At 41.4% G+C, this 19,424-nt stretch overlaps 1 protein-coding gene across 2 annotated transcripts in view; it reads right to left on the bottom strand.

Annotated features, from left to right (window-relative positions):
* Positions 1 to 70: 70 nt before the first annotated feature.
* Positions 71 to 19,424, bottom strand: part of LOC129335279 (cytochrome P450 2D14-like) — a 69,970-nt gene continuing 50,616 nt past the window's right edge. The window contains exons 6-10 of one of the 2 annotated variants that reach the window (XM_054987711.1): positions 13,951 to 14,124; positions 12,947 to 13,088; positions 11,060 to 11,247; positions 8,176 to 8,317; positions 71 to 367 (exon numbers count right to left, since the gene is read on the bottom strand). In XM_054987711.1, the coding sequence (XP_054843686.1) occupies positions 189 to 367; positions 8,176 to 8,317; positions 11,060 to 11,247; positions 12,947 to 13,088; positions 13,951 to 14,124 (825 nt within the window). In that variant the 3' untranslated portion in view covers positions 71 to 188. Of the gene's footprint in view, positions 368 to 8,175; positions 8,375 to 11,059; positions 11,248 to 12,946; positions 13,089 to 13,950; positions 14,125 to 19,424 lie in introns of those variants that run through there. The other variant, XM_054987712.1, reaches the window with a different exon arrangement.

The following is a 19,424-nucleotide window of genomic DNA, read 5'->3' as shown; positions in this document are numbered from 1 at the left end:
TCCCTCAATGAATCTCGTATTTAGCACATGAGCAAAGAGACCCTTTGTTTCCATTCAAAGAAACTTAACATTGTTCTGAACAAGTTTTATTCCTGAATGACATAAATCTGATACTTCTTCAATTTTTTTCATCCTGGAAAACTTCTTGGGCCATCACAGAAGACTGAGTAGCAGATATTCTGAAGAAATTATCTAGGGATGGCACAAATATGGAAAGGGAGAGGAGTAACATTGAAGGAAAAGACCCTATCTTCCTTGGGCCTGGGATGGTTCTCAGGGATGCAGAAAGTGAAACGCTGCAGGAGGGTGGTGAAGAAGATGAAGAGCTCCACTTTAGCTATTTGTTCTCCAGGGCAAGCACGACGACCTGCAGGAAAGGCAAATATATTTTATTTTCATGACAGCAAGTGGGAGGAGATCACAGAATTCATCTCTCTCACCCTTAACATAAGTATGTGCAACATTTGTATGTTTGACATGTGTAACAGGTATGTGATTTTTACAGTTGCTTTCTGAGACCATGGCACCTGCAGATTACAGTCTACTCAAGTTGAATCACAGCTACTAGGATTCTTGCCTGCCAATCCTCTAACTGTTCAACCATGTGCTGGCCAGCCCAGATTCAGTTTTTGTACCAGGTAGGAACATGTCAAATGGGCCCCAGCAGTGTTCCAAAGATAAATTCAGCCCAACTCTTTGACTGCAAGCTGAAATTGCTCTCAGAATTGGCCCTTGAAATTGTTAAGGGGTTTTTCTGAAGACCCCTCTCCTAAAATCCTATATGAGCATTATTCAAGCTGAACACCCACACAGGAGGCGAAATTTGTCTTGGTAGGCAGATTCTCTCTCTCCTTCACTTTAGAGATTAAACTACAGGTCAACTCAGTCTTACAATGAGGCGAGAAAGTTCCTTTTTCTCTTGTTTTGACTTTTAAACTAAGTTTTAGCCTTAGAAATCCCAGAGAAATCTCGAACCCATAACAGAAGTGTGGCTCCAAGCGTTTATATTACAGTGAGATCAGAGTGTCCTCTCATTCAGTGCCATGTATCCTGTAAAATGTAATTCTGAAGAACTGCTTGTATTAACCCGCTTGATCTTTTATTCTGTAAACAATGAGTGCTAAGGTATATAAAATTCTCTGATGTAACTGGTCCTTATGCATATGACCCAGAGAGAGGCAATATGCAACTGGACTTTATTTGAAACACAATAAAACTCGTATTTCCTTGTATCATTGTGATTGGAGTCTTGGAATATATTTGGGTAAGTGGTTGTAGGGAATTTATAATTGGCAGCAGAGTACTATTAAAAAATTCCCGAAACAGAAATCCATGAATTGGATGTTTGAATCACAATGGGGGAAGGGGGTGGTGATTGTGAATCTTTCCTACTTCCCCTTTCCTCAGCAGCTGCTTGTGAGTGCTCAGAAGCTGATATCAGGAGTTGGGGAACCTATGTAGACTATCAGTGCAAACCTATGGAGAGTTACTCCAGTCTAAGTCCATTGACTTCAATGGGCTTAGACTGGAGTAACTCTCCAAAGGATTGCACTGTAAAAGCCATGCAAAATATGTGGCTGCAGTGAGGAGAAGGAAGCAGTCAAAATAACTCCTCCTGCCCCTTCTGTTAATGGAGCTTCTACTGCCACTTCTGCCAGCAGATAAAAGGCATAGCGTCCACCTCCGGTTTGGGATCTATGGAGGTCTGACGCAGCTCCACTTGCGGAGCTGACCGGACTGCCGTTTTAAGCGGCCGGCGGGGGCAATTTAGCCCGCGGCCGACTGCTCTCAGGCGGAGAGCAGGCAAAGAACGCTCAAGACCTCAGGGCGCGTTGATCTCGGGCGAGGGGGGGTCCTGCGCAACGGATCTCCCCCCGACCCTTGAGGTCCCACCCTGCGACAGGTCAGCTAAGATCTCTGCGGCAGTTTCGGGGCCAATGCGGTTGGCATAAGATCTACATACCCAAGCTTCAACAGGGGAAAGAAGAGCGGAGGGGAAACTAAGATTGAAACAGTGATTACAACCCAAGGAAAGTGAATGAGAAGGTAAAGATCACTATCTTCTGATACGGGACAGATTGTTAAAAGTAAAGAAGAATAAAAGTAGATTTTCAAACTGCAACAGACTAACTATAAAGGGGAAGACTCGGCAAGAGTTGTATTAGAAAAAGGACTAAGTTTAAAGAAGTTATTAAAGAAATAGGACTATTGTTTTGAATACTTGCGGTTATGGAGCTTTGAGAAAATTTTACCATCGCGAGAGCTACTGTGGGAAGTCGGGAAACAGGAAGTACGTAATAATAATAGAGTTGCTGAAGAGAAGCGGCTCCTGCCGGAGGGCAGGAAGAAGGGAATTGCCATCTTTGAAAGGGGAAGAACCGCGGCTTCAGCGGAAGAGGAAGTAAGCCATTTTGGATTACAAAACCATAGAGGAACCATAGAGAAAAGACGCCCGACATTTTGGATTTCTAAAAAAGTTTCTTTTCGAGAAGACCGGGACATTTAAGTTAAAAGGACATTAAATTTAACGCCACGGAGTTAAGGAAGAGAGCGGACTCGTGGGAGCGAGCTAGAGCAAGCCCCACGATGTCGAAAAAAGAGTGGCAATCGGCAATAGAAAATTTGGACAAAAAACTTTTAGAAGTGATTAAAGAACTTAAGGATATGAAACCGGAGCTGATTAAAGAGGTTAAACAGACTGTGAAAAGTGAGCTTTCAGAAGTGAAGAAAGGTATGGAAACAATGCAAAATGAATTGCAAGGAACACAGCAAAGAGTCAAAGCAGTGGAAGGCGCGATGGAGAATCTAGCTGATACGCAACAAACAGAGATGAGGCTGATGAGGGGAAGAATGGCGGTTGCAGAAAGCAAACACATGGAGAAGCAGCTGAGATTTCGCGGCTTGCCGGAAGTGGAAGGAAAGACAGCACAAGAACAGATTACCGAGGTGTTAGCTGAATACCTGGGAAAGGAGGAGGAGGAAGTTGTGGCTATCCTAGACGTGGTATATCGTGTAAACTCAAGAATTGCGACCCAGAGGAAATTACCAAGAGATGTGATTGTGCAGTTCACGACCCGAAATATGAAAGAGAAGATTGTGACTAAACAGTTCCAAGATCCATTGGAAATTGATGGCAAGACGATTATCATCATGAAGGAAATACCCAGATCAGTGTTATTAGATCGGAAAAAATATAAAGCTCTAATTCAGATCCTGAAGGACATGAAAATAAGGTACAGATGGGAATTACCAGAAGGAGTGTCCTTTGAATTTGGAGGAGTTAAAAAGCGTATCAGATCTGAACGTGAGATGGAGCGGTTTATAAGGGACAATGAAAAGGACTTACCAGCAACAAGATTATGATTATGGAGTGCAAAGTTTTATCTTGGAATGTAAATGGACTTAACTCACCGAATAAGAGAAAAAGCATTTTCCACTGGCTATTAAAACAAAAATGTGATATTGTATGTTTGCAAGAGACTCATATTCGAAAACAGGATGTAAAGTATTTAAAATCAAGAAAATTGGGTAATGATTTTGCAGCGGCCTCTAACAAGAAAAAAAGAGGAGTGGTGTTGTATATAAAAGAGGAGCTGCAGCCAAAGCTTGTAATGAAGGATGTGGAAGCCAGATTTATAGCAGTGGAATGTATATGGAACTTAAAGAGAGTGCTGGTAATTGGAATCTATGCCCCTAATGGAGCAAAAGAAAGCTTCTTTGAGGATTTGAGGAAGCAACTAGATGAACTTTCATATGATCAGATAATTCTTGCTGGAGATTTCAATGGAGTGACAGATTTGGAATTAGATAAAAAATCAACAACTGCACAAAAGAAAAGAGGACTATTACCAAAGTTGTTTTTTGAATTGATACAACAAGAAACCTTAGAAGATGTATGGAGAAGACAAAATCCTAAAAGTAGACAATTCACGTTTTTCTCTGCAAGACACTCTACATTATCGAGAATTGATATGATCTGGGCCTCAAAAGACTTAGCGATATGGACTAAGGAGGTGGAAATAATGCTGATGGTGGGCTCGGATCACAACCCAATTATGTGGAAGTTGGGGAGAAGGAGTAAAAGGAAAGGATGGAGAATAAATGAGGATTTGCTACAAGAGGGAGAGAACATGGAGATGTTGAGAAGAGAGACAAAGTTCTTCATACAATACAATATGAATAGAGAAGTACCAACCAATAAGGTTTGGGACACCTATAAGGCAGTAATCAGGGGCATACTAATGGACTTAAATGGAAGGGCTAGAAAAAAGAAAGAGGAGAAGAGACAGGAGATTATGGAGAAAATAAAAGCCAAAGAAATACAGTTAAAGAAAAGACCAGGGAAAAAGAAAATTTATCAGGACATCAAAATACTTCAAGAGCAGCTGACAGCAATGAACAACAAAGAATTAGAGTGGAATCTTAAAAGACTGAACCAGAAAGCGTTCGAAGGTGCTAACAAACCTGGGAAATATTTGGCATGGCAATTAAAAAAGAGAAAAGAGACGAAAACAATAAATAAAATTTGTGAAGATAACAAAACGTATTTGGAACAGACAGCCATTAGTAGAGCCTTTTACAAGTTTTATGCTAAATTGTATAATAAGAAAGAGGTGGACAAAGACGCAATAGTGACATACTTGGAGAAAATGAAGCTACCAGTAATTTCGGAAGCTTGGAGAGATAAACTGAACAAAGAAGTAACGGACGAGGAAATAAGAAAGGCAATACAGTCAACAAATCTGGGAAAGGCACCAGGGCCAGATGGACTTACAGCTAAATTTTATAAGGCAATGGCCAACGAACTGGTACCATTCCTAAAAGAGGTGATCAATGGTGTTTTAAAGGATCAACGGATCCCAGATACTTGGAATGAAGCTAACATATCATTGATCCCCAAAGAGGGGCAAGACCTGACTAACGTGAAAAATTACAGACCTATATCGTTACTCAATAATGACTATAAAATCTTTGCGAAGATACTGGCGGAAAGAGTGAAGGGATGGCTTTCGGAAGTTATCGAGGAGGAACAAGCCGGTTTTTTGCCAAATAGACAGATTAGAGACAATTTAAGGACAGTGATAAACGCTACTATGATAAGCGTTGTGATAAGGAGGTTGGTTTCTTCTTCGTTGATGCTGAAAAAGCATTTGACAATTTGAACTGGGACTTTATGTTTGCCACTATGGAAAAGCTACAAATGGGAGAAAGATTCATAAGAGCAGTGAAAGAAATATACAGAGACCAGAATGCAGCAATTGTGGTGAACGATGAGGTTACTAAGAAATTGACTATAAGTAAAGGAACAAGACAAGGTTGCCCGTTGTCTCCACTGTTGTTTATTTTGGTGCTGGAGATTCTGATGATACAAATACGACAAGATGAAGAAATTCGTGGAATAAAAATAAAAGACTTTTCTTATAAGGTCAGAGCATTTGCGGATGATATAATGTTAACTGTGGAAGATCCAACGGAGAACATGCCAAAAGTGATAGAGAAGATCAAGGAGTTTGGAGATTTGGCAGGGTTCTACATCAACAAAAAGAAGTCAAAGATATTATGTAAAAATATGACTAAGCAAAAACAACAATTGCTAATGGAAATAACAGACTGTGAAGTAACAAGTAAGGTGAAATATTTGGGAATTGAACTGACTGCAAAGAATATAGATCTATTCAAGAACAATTATGAAAAATTATGGACTCAGATAGAGCGAGATTTGATTAAATGGAATAGATTGAATTTGTCATGGTTGGGAAGGATTGCAGCAGTCAAGATGAATGTGTTACCAAGAGTAATGTTTTTGCTACAGACAATACCAATTATCCGAGATTCCAAGCAGTTTGAAAAATGGCAAAGGAAAATATCAGACTTTGTTTGGGCAGGCAAGAAGCCTCGAGTGAAAATGAAAGTTTTACAAGATGCAAAAGAAGGAGGCGGAATGCAACTGCCCAATCTAAGACTTTATCACGATGCAACTTGTTTAGTGTGGTTGAAAGACTGGATGACGTTGAAGAATCGGAAACTACTGGCCCTAGAAGGATATAAAAAAACATTTGGATGGCACGCATATTTATGGTATGATAAAGTAAAAGCGAATTCTATGTTTTTACATCATTATATACTGAGAAGCCTATATATAACCTGGAAGAAATATAGAGACTATTTACAAGAAGGAACCCCCTTATGGGTGGTTCCATATGAGGTAATAGATCCGAGAACTGTCGATAATGAGCAACAGTGTTTAACATACAAGGAGATAACACGAATAGAATTTTCTAAACTTAAAATAAAGACGCAGGATGAGTTATCTCTAAACTATGACTGGTTCCAGTACAGACAGATCAGAGATCTCTATAACTCGGACTGTGCAAAGGGAGGCATAAGAATGGAGAACTCGGAATTAGAGCAGACACTTTTACAAGAAGACAAGAAGGAAATCTCCAAGGTATACAAAGTACTGTTGAAATGGTATACTGAAGAGGAAACCGTTAAAGTGCAAATGGTGAAGTGGGCCATAAATTTTAATAAAGAAATAACAATGGAGGCGTGGGAATACCTGTGGAAGAATACAATGAAGATTACGACATGCACTAATATTAAAGAGAACATTTACAAAATGATCTATCGTTGGTACATGACACCAAAGAAGATAGCGCTAGGGAACTTGAATATGTCTAATAAATGCTGGAAGTGTAAAAAACATGAGGGATCCCTGTATCATATGTGGTGGACGTGCGAGGTAGCAAGGCAGTACTGGGGGGAAATAATAAGAGTAATAAGTGAGATTTTACAATTTCAAATTAATAAGAACCCAGAACTCCTGCTACTGAATTTGGGAATGGAGGGTATTCCAGTTCAACACAGGACATTGTTATTTTACATGACAGCAGCGGCCAGACTTTTGTATGCGCAAAAATGGAAAGTACAAGAAGTGCCAACAATCGAGGACTGGATATACAAATTGCTGTATATGGCGGAAATGGACAAAATGACAAGAAAATTGAGAAACCTTGACCCAGGACAGTTCAACACAGATTGGGAGAAGCTGAAACAATATTTAGTGCAGAACTGGGAGGTGGGAGGAGAACTGTGGCAGTTTGAGAACTATTGAAAAATAATAAGATGCAGAGGGGGGTGATTTTACCGGTGGGTGGAGAGGTAAATGTGAATTTCTAAGCAGCTATTTTATTAGATTATTATATATATATATATATATGTAACAATGACAGAAAGCAATTAAGTATAAGGATAGACTAATTAATATCATTTCTGGTAATTGTATAATGTACTAAATTGAATGACTTGGTTTGAAAATATATAGGGGTTAAATTGATTGATGACTCTTGATGATAGTATAATTGCATAATCAAAGTAAAATAATAATATAATTAAAGCAGAATGAAGCTGAGATATGTAGAAAAAGTAACATATAGAGTATAAGTTAAATTGATTGACTTATATCTACGATTTATATGAAATGTTCATTGGAATATTTGAAATTATGCAAAAGGGGACAAATTGTTTGTCTAATATGGTAGAAGGGATCAAAAGATAGAGTACAGAGTATCAAAATAGTCAAAGAATTATGATTAGAAGAAAGATATTGTTTAGTTTTTATTCCTATTGATATGTAGTTGTTAATGTAAGTAAATAAGAGAATATAATGTTATAGAGATAAGCTTAGAAGAAACTGAATGTATACGTTAGTTAGAATGAATTTAAAATGAATAAGGGAAAAGGGACAAAGGGTTGGAAAACTGTTGGAAGTCAACAAAAAGGGGGGAAAGGGAGGGGGTTAGAATTAGGAAATAGGGGAATTGAATGTAATGTGGAATAATATGATCTAATCCAATAAAAAATTTTATTTAAAAAAAAAAAGGCATAGCGTCCTACACCATATTGGCAAAGATAGCAGAAATCACTGACATAGAACCATTGTGAGATCTTGATTTTCAGTCTACTTTTTTCTAAAACTTCCTTTGAAATGAGGAAATTGGGAAATGATTGCACAGCCTACTTTTACTACTATTTCACAGCTTACTTTTACTACTATTGCTTCCTCTACAGAAAGTTCCTTGGGACATCCTAACTTTTGGGAAAGATGAACAAAAGGATATTATAGTATTCAACCTTTCCCAATCTACCACCATCACCCTCCCCTCTTAGGCTTACCTATAGAGAAAGGCAGGAAGGCCTCTCGCTTGACAAACTGTCCATTAGCATCCAGGAAGTGCTCGGGGTAAAAGTTGTGTGGCTTCTCCCACATGGTTTCGTCCTTCAGCACTGAAGACAAGTTATTGAAGACTATGGAGTTCTAATGATGCAGGAAAAAAGCCAGGTAACAAATCTCAGCTGGTTTCAGCTGGTATTTCTTTTTTAGGTATATGGGATGAGAAGAGAGAGATATCAAGCATGGTACAATCAGCAAAAAGGTACATGTGCTAGCAGAGGAGCTAAGATGGGGAGAAGCAAAACTCCCCTTACTACAAAATGTCTATATACCCGGTCTCAGAGGGAGGTAGAAACATCCATCCTCAATACATATAAAAGCAACAAACATCTGGGGAGTCAAGTCTAGGGCATTGTAGGAAGGAAATAAAAGAACAGAGGTGGATGAGGCAGAGAGACAAAGGCTGCTTCCAAACCAGGGTAATTTTTTGTAGTAGTCTGGCTGCTGAAGTGAATTTGTATGAAATCCCCCTTGCAAAAGAGATTCCAGACAGCCCAGGGCAATCCATTTTTACTCCACGATTAGCCATGGTTTCCCTTTCACACCTGATCTGTATTGAAGCCCCCCCTACTGTTTTCTCCTGTGATCCTCAGGATTCTCTACCCACTGTTTATATTAATAACAATAACAATACGCAACACAATCAACAATAAATAAAGATCACATGTTATCATTATTGGCCTTGCTGAGCTGATACAAGTTTCCAACAGAGACCTAACTATTAGCCAGGTATTGGTGCAATATGTACGCTGTTCCAAGTAACGTCGTCTTCTGCAGTTCTGTAGGTGTTATGTCAGAAAGCTGCAGTTTTTCCATATAAGTTGCAAAATTTTTCAAAATAGATCCCAGCACCCCAATGACAATGGAGACTACTGTTGTATTCTTCATCCATAGTCAGGTAGTTTCTATTGTCGGATCTCTATATTTAATCATTTTTTCTTGTTCTTTTTCTTCGACTCTGGCATCCCCTGGAATTGCAATGTCTATTATTCAAACTTTTTGATTTTCCACAACTGTTGTCTAGTGTATTGTGTTCAAGGTGTCGATCAGTTTGAATTATAATTATAATAATTATAATAATTATAATAATTATAATAATTATTTTGAGGAGCATGTGTAATGCTGCATAGAAACAACACAACACCTTTTAAAAACTTCTTTAGAAAGCCTCCTCATAATGGCAGACACCTCCAACAATCTTCTCCTCCCTCCCTGGAAGGCAGACTCAGCTGTGGATGTTTCTCATCTTTTTTTTAAAAAAAAAAATGAGTAAAGCTGCAAAGGAATAATGCAAAAAATATCCTCCAACGATCTCCTCCCCTGTGTCTAAAAAGCAGGTCATTCTGTTATGTTGATTTCTGCAGGGGACTGACCCCTTGCTATACAGTTACATCATGGATTACATTGTTTGCCCTTCAGACATAAGAAATTGCTTGTGCTCAGGGCTCATTTCGAGGGAGAACACGCAGGAACACAGTTCCGGCAGTTCCCCAAAGAGGTCACATGTCAGATGGCCCCACCCACCTGACTCTTGGCCATTTGGGGCCCATTTCAGCCTGGATTGGGGCCAAAACAGCCCAGATTGGGCCTCTGACGGGTGGTGGATCACTCTCCCACTCAGCAGCGGCCTGATCCTGACCATTTTGGGCCCCTTTTCACCCATTTTCAGCCCCTTTTTGCCAATTTGGGCCCAATTTCAGCCCTGAATGGCCAGGATTGGGTCCAAAATAGCCAGGATAGGTGATGGCAGGGAGTGTGGCATACGCTAATGAGTTATGCTAATGAGTTCCTCCAGCTCTTTTTCTACGAAATGACCCCTACTTGTGCTGATAGCATCCAGCCCAGGGAAAAACAGGATTTTACAAGTTTAAAAGCAATAAGTTTTTTTAATGGTGTTGTCCTGATCTTCTGTTTGTCTTGAAAGTAAAAAGCAATTAATAGGGTGGGACTACCAGTTTGGTAATTTCCTGATTGGTAAATATCATTTTGGATTTTTTCTGATTGGTCATAGTAGCCTTTGACATCAGAGATGGAGTTTTATCTGGGATTGGTTGAATCCACTAATCAGTCTCATAGAGGAGCCTGGCTTAGGTTGTCAATAAATATCTGGATGCTCTGAACTTTTTCTTTGTCTCCACTTGGGAACAGCGTGATATTTAGAAACCCCAAAACCAGCAGGTAGGGATTAAAGACCCCTCTATTATCTGGGTACTACAAGGAACTCTGTACGTGTTCTGAGGAACCTGCTCAACCAAGATTTTATTTAAGAGACAGTGGACTGTGTTATAGGATGCTTTCCCTGTTTTGTATTTTTGTCCCCTCCCTGCCTCTTTTGAATCTAACCATCACCCCCCTTTTTTATAAAGACATACTTTCCCTCCTTTGGTTTCATTTTGTGTAATATATTTCTCTGGAATATGTCTCTAAATCTTTTCCCTATGTGCCAGATTGCCTAGGTGCTACATAGTTGCTATAAAGCACATTTCAAGGTTCCACAGTGTTGCTTCACTATTATTCTAGTACTGGGCTGGAATGCCTTCATCTCAGTAGAACAGTCTAGATGTCCTCAAAAGATCTCTGAGTGGTGGCAGTTTTCCAAGAAACCTAAAACGTGGTTGTGCCTTAGGGATAATAAGTTTCTCTACGTGCCAGATTGCCTAGGTGGTACACAGTTGCTATAAGGCACTTTCTGGGGTTCTACCATGTTACTTCGGTATTATTCGAGTACTGCACTGGAAAGGCTTCATCTCAGTAGATCAGTCTAGATGTCCTCAAAAGATCACTGAGTGGTGGCAGCTTTCCAGAAAACCTAAAACATGGTTGTACCTTTGGGATAACAAACTTGCCGACTTCAACATCTCGATGTGTTATATATGGCAATGGAATAGGTACAATATCAGCATAGCGTTGGATTTCATAGAGGACAGCATTAGTGTAGGGCAGGTCTGGCAGGTCCTTCATCATGAGTGGTTTGTCCCTGCCATGCACTTTCTCAATTTCTTCTTGGACTCTTTCTGGAAATAATGATCAATTAATTATGACTGAACGTACACCATATGTACCCCACCTTTCCTTCATGACAGCTAAATTTTCCGTCATATGATACTGTCAAATTTCCTGACATTTCCTTTATCAATAAAAAACAGTTGCCAGAATGGGGACACTTGGATCAAGGGCCTGGCAATTCTTGGAAACCGCACTAACTCTTCCTCTCCACCACTTTTTTCCTAATTAAAATTATCCTTTAGTACCACTATATAGGGGGAAAATATAAGTATCACGCTCTGTCTTGAAAACACAATTAGCAAACTAATGCAGGGTGGGGGAGAGTGAAAGACTGTGCAATATTCCTTTGAGCTAAGCAAACCTTAGGATTGCCAGCCCAAGGTGGGAGTTTACCTGGGGTGCTTGCTAGTGATGTACTGACATCACTTCCAGTGCAACCTGGAAGTGATGTCTTCACTTAGGGGGTAAGACTCTCACCAAAACACTGTGCATTAATCGTAGAGATTTGGATGAATGCTACATCATTCTGAAGTACACCCGTGCTTCTTCCTCTGACTAGCTGCATGGTTTGGGGGAGTGCTGGTGGGGGGCAGGTGGTCTTCCTGGTGGCAGGAGGACTGGCATGGCCTACCAGTACTTCAGAGAGGGCAGTAGAGTTAGCAAGGCTAGACAGGCCATTTCCTATATCCTTCTTTCTGCTCTGTTGCTGTCTTTGTTTACCCACAATGCTACTCTTAGGGCTTCATTGCTTCTGGCAACATTCTCTTCCTGATAGCAAGATGTGCTCTCTGTAATCTCTCTGCATCCTAGCCTAGACAAATTGGTAGAATGCATTCAATCTCAACTTATCCTGTATCCATATGGAGTACCTTGACAACAAAGGGCTATGATTGCTTTCCTAAAGTAACAAGCTTCATGTGGACTTTATTCCTAAAGCAGCAGCATCCTTCAGCAGTGCACAGTCAGCTCTAGCCTAGCATTCAACTAAATGAAAGAATTCAGCTTTCATGGAATGTTCGGCTCAAGGAAGCAGCGGGCCTTCCGTTCTGCTCTTGAAACTGTAGCAAGTGATTACTCTTATGCTGTCCTTAGGTGCTGCTTCATCCGCCACATGGTTGGATGACTTAATCCTGAAAAGGAAATCATTCTTATATCCAATCTGCCTTTCTAGCTATGAGGATAAGGCAGGCCAGTTTCTGAAGATGGACCCTTCGGCTAGCTTGCAGATGCCTTCCACCCAGTGATGTGACTAGACAAACAAAGATAATCTCTTCATGGACCTTACCATGAGTCCATTTAGACAACATTATGAGTAACAGGATTTTGTCCATGCCTCTAACTATCTAGCTGCCATCTCTCTCATGCTTATGTGAGTCCCAGCTGTGCTTGCCTCCTTTTCCTCCTTTGTACAGCAACATGGGGAAAGAGGTAAGGAGTACTAGGCATGTACCTGAGTACTAAAGGACCAACTGTTGGAAGGGGGTGAAACGGAATGAAAGCAGAGATGGATGTTACATGTTGGAACAAAGAAATGGAACCCACATTCAACTACCTCATGCTATGAAATTCAGATCCTTCTGGACTGGAAGGTGAAATAGATATAGATTTAAAATACAAAATTAATTTTCAGAAAAATGGAAACATACATTATTCCCCAAACCTCTAAGGACCCCCCCCCCACACACACACCGAATTCTCATAACTTACTCTGAACTTCTGGATTTAAGACCATTTCCAGCAACCCCCAGAGTATGGTGGAAGAAGTTGTTGTCGTACCAGTTACAAACAGTTCAAAAATTATTTTTAGAACGTTTTGCTCATTAAAACTGCTCTCTGGAGTCCCTTTTGCCTGAAGGAAATAACACATTGTCAGTTCATGTGGAAATATGAAATATAACATTCTGTTAGTGAGCTGCAAAATTTAAAAAAAATGTAAAGAATTAAAGAATTGATGCTCACTGCCCCTAGATAAAACATAGACATACATGGAAAACGTCATGAACTCCAGCACCATAAAATTTAACAAAACCTACCTTGTATTCTGAAATCATTGTACTCAATAATTCAGTACCTCAACATTACAGCATTGGGTGTCATCAGCCAATGGCTAGAAAATGATCAGTTTACAGAGCTACAATGCACCACAACTGAGACAATATTGGATGCATAACGATAAATTACTGTTTACTATTATTATCTAGGCTACATATGCTTTTGCTCATGTATCATTCAGCTGTCAGCACACTACAACTTGTAGTACTGTTAAGGGGGAAGAGAGAACCTTCCTCTACTCGTTGGAAATGCTGATTGGATTTTTTTAATGATACATGTTGTCCTAACAGAAGCCAGTATTGTCATTTAGCCATGCTGAAATATGAGGCCATTCCCATGGCCCTTGGAAGGCCATTCCAAATGCTGGACCTTCCCGCAAGAGCCTCCTAAGGACCAGGTCAGTCCCCTTGAAAATATGGCCCAGATTCTGAACCCCAACTCCACCTTGAATACAACCTGGGGTGCGAGAGGGTGGCAGCCCTAGTTACAGGAAATCATAACTTTTCAAGGAATTGCTGGTGTTGTCCCTCTGCAGCCTGCAATGTTATGGCTTAGATTAGGTGGCAGAAGTTCTTCCACCACTAACAAGCTGAAGATCACATTCTTTATCTATAGCATAAGAACAGGGATAAGAGGACAATCTATAAATTTCTTCTTACCTTTTCCATCTCTTCCAGATAGGCATCAGTCATATCTCTTGCAAAGGCTGGATCCCTGGTTTTCTTATGTTCATTCAAAATCTCTTTAAATATAGCAGTAATATCATTATAGACTTCCCTAATTTTAAGGTGAGGTCCAGGAATATAGGAGAACCAGGATCTTGCAGCTACCATCTGTTAAACCAACAATTAAAAAAGATACTTGGCTTAGTTCAGATTGATCTTATAACATCCTACAGAATACCTCTAACACCTGAAATCATTTTTTGGCATATCTGGAAAGATCTGAATATACCATCTATTAGAAAAGACTTAATAACAACATTACTTGACGCAGCTAAAACCTCAGTGGCATCACACTGGAAGTCAAAGTCAGTTCCTACAATTAATACATGGTTTAATAAGGTTTGGGACTTCCTATTGATGGAAAAAATAACTGAAAAGATGTATCTTCAAGCCAATCCTGCAGGCACTACAAATTTCTATGCTAAATGGGAACCTTTCTTAGAATTTTTGGCTAAAAACAAACTTTTATTAACAAAACTAAGATTCCAAGAAGTAATGGAAATGGAAATCTGGGGTTTATGGTACGCTGAAGTAATAGGATGTTATATCAAGAATGTTACTGTTATAACAATATGTCTCTTGTTTTAAGATTGGGTGAAAATGAACAATTATGTATATAGATGAAGATATCTTTGTAGTGAGACTGACTGAGATTTAGAACTGTAATATTGTTATGTTTTGTAACTTACAAGTTATAAATAAAATAATAATTTTAAAAAGATACATGGCAAAAGTAGCATTTATCAGCTATTTGTCTACAAATGAAACTATGCTATAATAACTATTTACCTTCTCACTCACTGGTAGTAAGAACCCCTTACCAACTTCTCCCCACTTTTATGATTTGGTAATCTGTTAAATTTGTTCTGGAATACTATGTCTGAATTTAGAAAAAAAAGTCATTTTAAAAGAATGCCCTCACCCACACACTTGCAGATCTCTAAAATGATGTTTATATATTTTAAGAACAAGAAACATCTTAACTTTGCTCAATTAAAAGTGCTGCCAACTCTTTATTATTAATGATTGTTTGTATTAATGTTTGTATAAATGTAAGGATGGAGTGAGGAAGATACAAAATTCAGTGGCAAAGTATCCAGATTTGACTAGTTTCTTCTGTGGGAGAGGGAGATCTTCATTCCTGGGATTGAAAGAGTCCAGACCTGGTCTGTTCAAATTGTGTCCCTTGAAGCCATCAGTAATGCAATGTACAGGCCTGCTATGTACTTGGCTGCTTCCACATGGTGATGATTCACATTTGCAATGGCAGTGGAGCATCCACTCAGCAGTTTCTCTGGCATTGTCTTTGCCTGAGACCCTCATGAGTGCACCACTAGAGCACTTCTTCAGGCTTTAAATAAATTGGGAATAGATCGATTGGTGTAAATAGCTATTGCTATGATCAGCTAGCTCCTCTGAATACCCAGCTTTCCTCATACTTATCTGCAACAAATAGGGTTAAAGACTTGCTTTTTTAAACTGAAAGCTGTGAATTTAGAGGAGCTAGTAGATCATAGCAGTAGTGTGTTACAACATTATAATTAACATTCATTGTTTTGGAATTGCATGCCATCAATATGCTGACAGAAGCATCCAGCTCTCTTTCTGTTGAAATCTCCTGGTAGACCTCTAGGAGGTTTAAACCAGACAAAGGATGACCTGGCATTTCTTGAAGATTCAATGGTAAAACCCTAGAGTTTTTGAGACATAACAGACTGCCCCCTGCGATGTGCTGATTTCTCTTCGTGGCACAGAGGGAGTGATGCCAGTGTATTGCTAGCAATGTGAACACATTGCTAGTGCCATTGCGCCATTAACAGCAAGAGGCCCCCAGCAGGTTATATCTCCCACTGGTTTCCATGGGGAACCTGACAACCCTAGATACGATAGAAGTCCCCCACAGGCAATCTCAATGACATTCCCACCAGCTGTCCTTGAGCATCTGTGAGCTATGGAAGGGGGGGGGGTCTGCTGTCCTCAAGGGCCTGGGAATCTCTGGCTCTTTAACATGGGCTCTGGCTAAGGAGCCCTCACTTCCTGCAGACACCATTGAGTCTCTGAGGCATTGCTGAGGTGGTGAGAGGTGCCATCATGGCTGGCCAGGGAGGTGGATTGAAGGGTGTGTGTGTGTGGCCCTGGTCCTGGAAGCTGCTGCACCCATCAAGGGTATTGGGGCCTCAGAGTGGGTCAGGCCTAGCTGTGCAGGCCTTGGGTTCTGTCTACAGGCCCTCATCCTGCATAGTGCTCATAGCCATGTGGGTAGTCATTGAACTTGAATGGGTGGGCACCACATGGACCTGAAGGGGTGCTGTCACACAGGCCAGCAGGACCAGAAGACCTGAGCAGAGGGACAGCTGCGGTCTTGCAAGCCTCAGGAACAGCTGCAGGCAATTATGAGTGGGTGGGACTGCTGCTTGGAGAGGATTGGGAAGTGAGGGGCATTGGCAGAGGTATTGTGGGTGCTGGCAATGAGCCCTCTTGTGGCCTTTGCCATGCTCATTCCTTCAGTTGGTCTGCCAAGCATGTACTGTCTTGGGCATGCTGTGGGGACCTCCTTGCCAGTGCACGTGGGATGCTGGTGAGCAGTCAAGGCATTCAGCATCCCAGCCAAGTGCCATGGCTGGCCTGAAGCACTGTGAGCGTTGGGCATTCTTCAGCAGTCTTTACTTTTGGGATATAGCTCCTCCTCTCTGAAGGCAGGGTCAGTCAGCTTATTTTGATCTCAGAGAGGAGGGTCTTGGTTTGCTATCTTCTCCTAAGGATTGCCAGTCTTTCTGGCCCTACCTTACAAGTAGGACATCTTTGGCAGCACAGTGATCCTGGGTGAAGAACAGCATTGAGCTCACATGGGCAGGGAAGGGATCTACCATCCCCTTTCCCCCATATTGTTTCAAAGAGATGACGAGCAATAGAGCCAATGGCCCTAGGTACTTCTAGGTTCCATGGCCACACCATGGACTCCTGCTGAGGTCCCCAACCTTCGGGCTGAGAGGAATCTTTCTCTCAGACAACCAGAGGGTGCAGTTTTGAGTCTGTGGTAGCCTGTTATGGAGCCCAACATTCTCAGCAACTTCCACAGGCTTGGAAGGAGCAGGCCCCAATGGCAGCAAAGGAACTGCTCCAAATAGCCTTAGCAGCAGCCTTGTGACAGACACTCTCTTAGATGCTCTGCTATTGTCAGCAAGAACCATGGTTTTCAGCATGGCAGCCAGGCATAATGTGGGGCTTAGGAACGGGGATGTGGCCCCTTCAGCCCAAGCCAAAGTAACCACAGTCCCCTTGAAAGGCATCAATCTGTTTGTAGAAAGAGGTTTCAGTCCTTTCGAGAGTCCAAGAATCTTTCCTACATAGGATACACCAGGTCATTCAAAGGAAATAGCAAACCAAACAACAAATATTCCAGCAAATCCTGTTGGAACATCAAGGGGCTGAAGAGGGAACCTCAGTATTACTATGCTGAGGCTGCAGGCACGATTGGGATTGGAGGGTGCTTAGTAAGTGACAGGTGGGAGCTGGATACAGTGACCAATGGAATTCAACTCTGTGCCACCTGGGCTTTTCCTCCAGATCCAAAAGAACTGGCCAAATAAAACAGACACATCAGAACAAGGAAGTTCAGAATGAAAATGCTCAAATCTGTCATGACTGCCATTCAGAAGGGAGAATTTCTGGCTTCCATCAATCTTTCAGAGGCACTTCCAGTATCGGGCTCTGTCTTTTGACCTGAGAGCACCAGCCACGGTGTTCTCCAGAATCCTAGTAGCCCTGATAGCACATCTGAAACTGCAGAGTAGCTCCCTTTTCCGTATCTGGATGACATCTTGATCATGGCTCCATTCCTGCTACAAGGGCTAGATGCAGTGAAACTGATGGTAGCCTGCCTGTGAGTTCATGGATTCATGGTCAATGGGAAAGGGGGGGAAGGAAGCAGTTTTCCTTCCAATCCAGTAAATATTGCACCTGGGGGCAGACGCGGCTCAAGACAGAGTCTTTATTTCACAGGAACGGCAACAAAGATTCAGATGATGGCAACAGAGGTCTTAAGCAACCAGGAGGTGGAAGTGATGCTCGTGGCTCAACTGCTGGGGATAAGGGTATCCTGTCATGATATCCTCCAGTGGGCAAGGTTCTAGGCCCATGCACCTCAGAGATTCCTATTACCATTCCACAAAATGATAGCACACAAGAGGTCCAAGATAGTTTAGCTGCCAGTGATCCTCAAACAGGAGATCAATGGGTGGCTGGACCTTGTCCAGTTCCACAATGGCATCCAACTCTGGGAGCCAAAGAAAATCTCATGAACCTGGTCTCACAAACCTGTTAGAGTTCTTTGAGGGAGTGAACAAACATGTGGACAAAGGGGAACCAATAGATGTTGTCTACCTGGACTTCCAGAAAGCTTTTGATAAAGTTCCTCATCAAAGGCTGCTAAGTAAGCTCAATAGTCATGGGGTAAAAGGACAAGTCCTCTCGTGGATCAAAAACTGGCTAATGAATAGGAAACAGTGGGTGAGTATAAATGGGCAATATTCACAATGGAGGGTGGTAAGCAGTGGGGTACCACAGAGCTTAGTATTGGGTCCAGTGCTTTTTAACTTGTTCATTAATGATTTGGAGTTGGGAGTAAGTTGTGAAATGGCTAGGTTTGCTGATGACACTAAATTGTTCATGGTGGTGAGAACCAGGGAGGATTGTGAGGCACTCCAAAGGGATCTGTCGAGGCTGGGCGAGTGGGTGTCAACGTGGCAAATGAGGTTCAATGTGGCCAAGTGCAAAGTAATGCACATTGGGGCCAAAAATCCCAAATATAAATACACAATGATGGGATCCAAACTGGCGGAGACTGACCAAGAGAGAGATCTTGGAGTCGTGGTGGATAACTCACTGAAAATGTTGATACAATGTGCGACGGCAATAAAAAAGGCCAACACTATGCTAGGGATTATTAGGTAGGGAATTAAAAACAAATCAGCTAGTATCAATGCCCCTGTATAAATCAATGGTATGGCCTCATTTGGAATACTGTGTACAATTCTGGTCACCACACCTCAAAGAAGATATTATAGCACTGGGAAAAGTGCAGAAAAGGGATTAGGGACTTCCGGAATGGCGCGATGCTGTCACAGCAGCTGAGTTATGAGCTCAGTGCCGTGATCTTCCCAACTCCTTGGGACTTGAGGATTCGGGCTCCCAAGACCCCCCCACCACGGAGAGGGGGGACAGGCCAGAGCAAGGTGAAGAGCTGAAGGGGACTGACAACCCCCTGTGCAGCCCCCACACCGGCTCAAAAGGCAAGGACCGAGGAAGAAGCCTTATGGCTCTCAAACTGCGAACTCCAGGATTTTGAATAAGCGAAAATAAAGTGAAGATTCCTGACAAGATAGAAGTAAAGACAACTGAACGACCGA

This window comes from Eublepharis macularius, chromosome 9 (genome assembly GCF_028583425.1).
Source record: "Eublepharis macularius isolate TG4126 chromosome 9, MPM_Emac_v1.0, whole genome shotgun sequence".
In the NCBI taxonomy this organism is placed as follows: Eukaryota; Metazoa; Chordata; class Lepidosauria; order Squamata; family Eublepharidae; genus Eublepharis; species Eublepharis macularius.
This window is presented reverse-complemented; position numbering and strand designations above follow the sequence as displayed.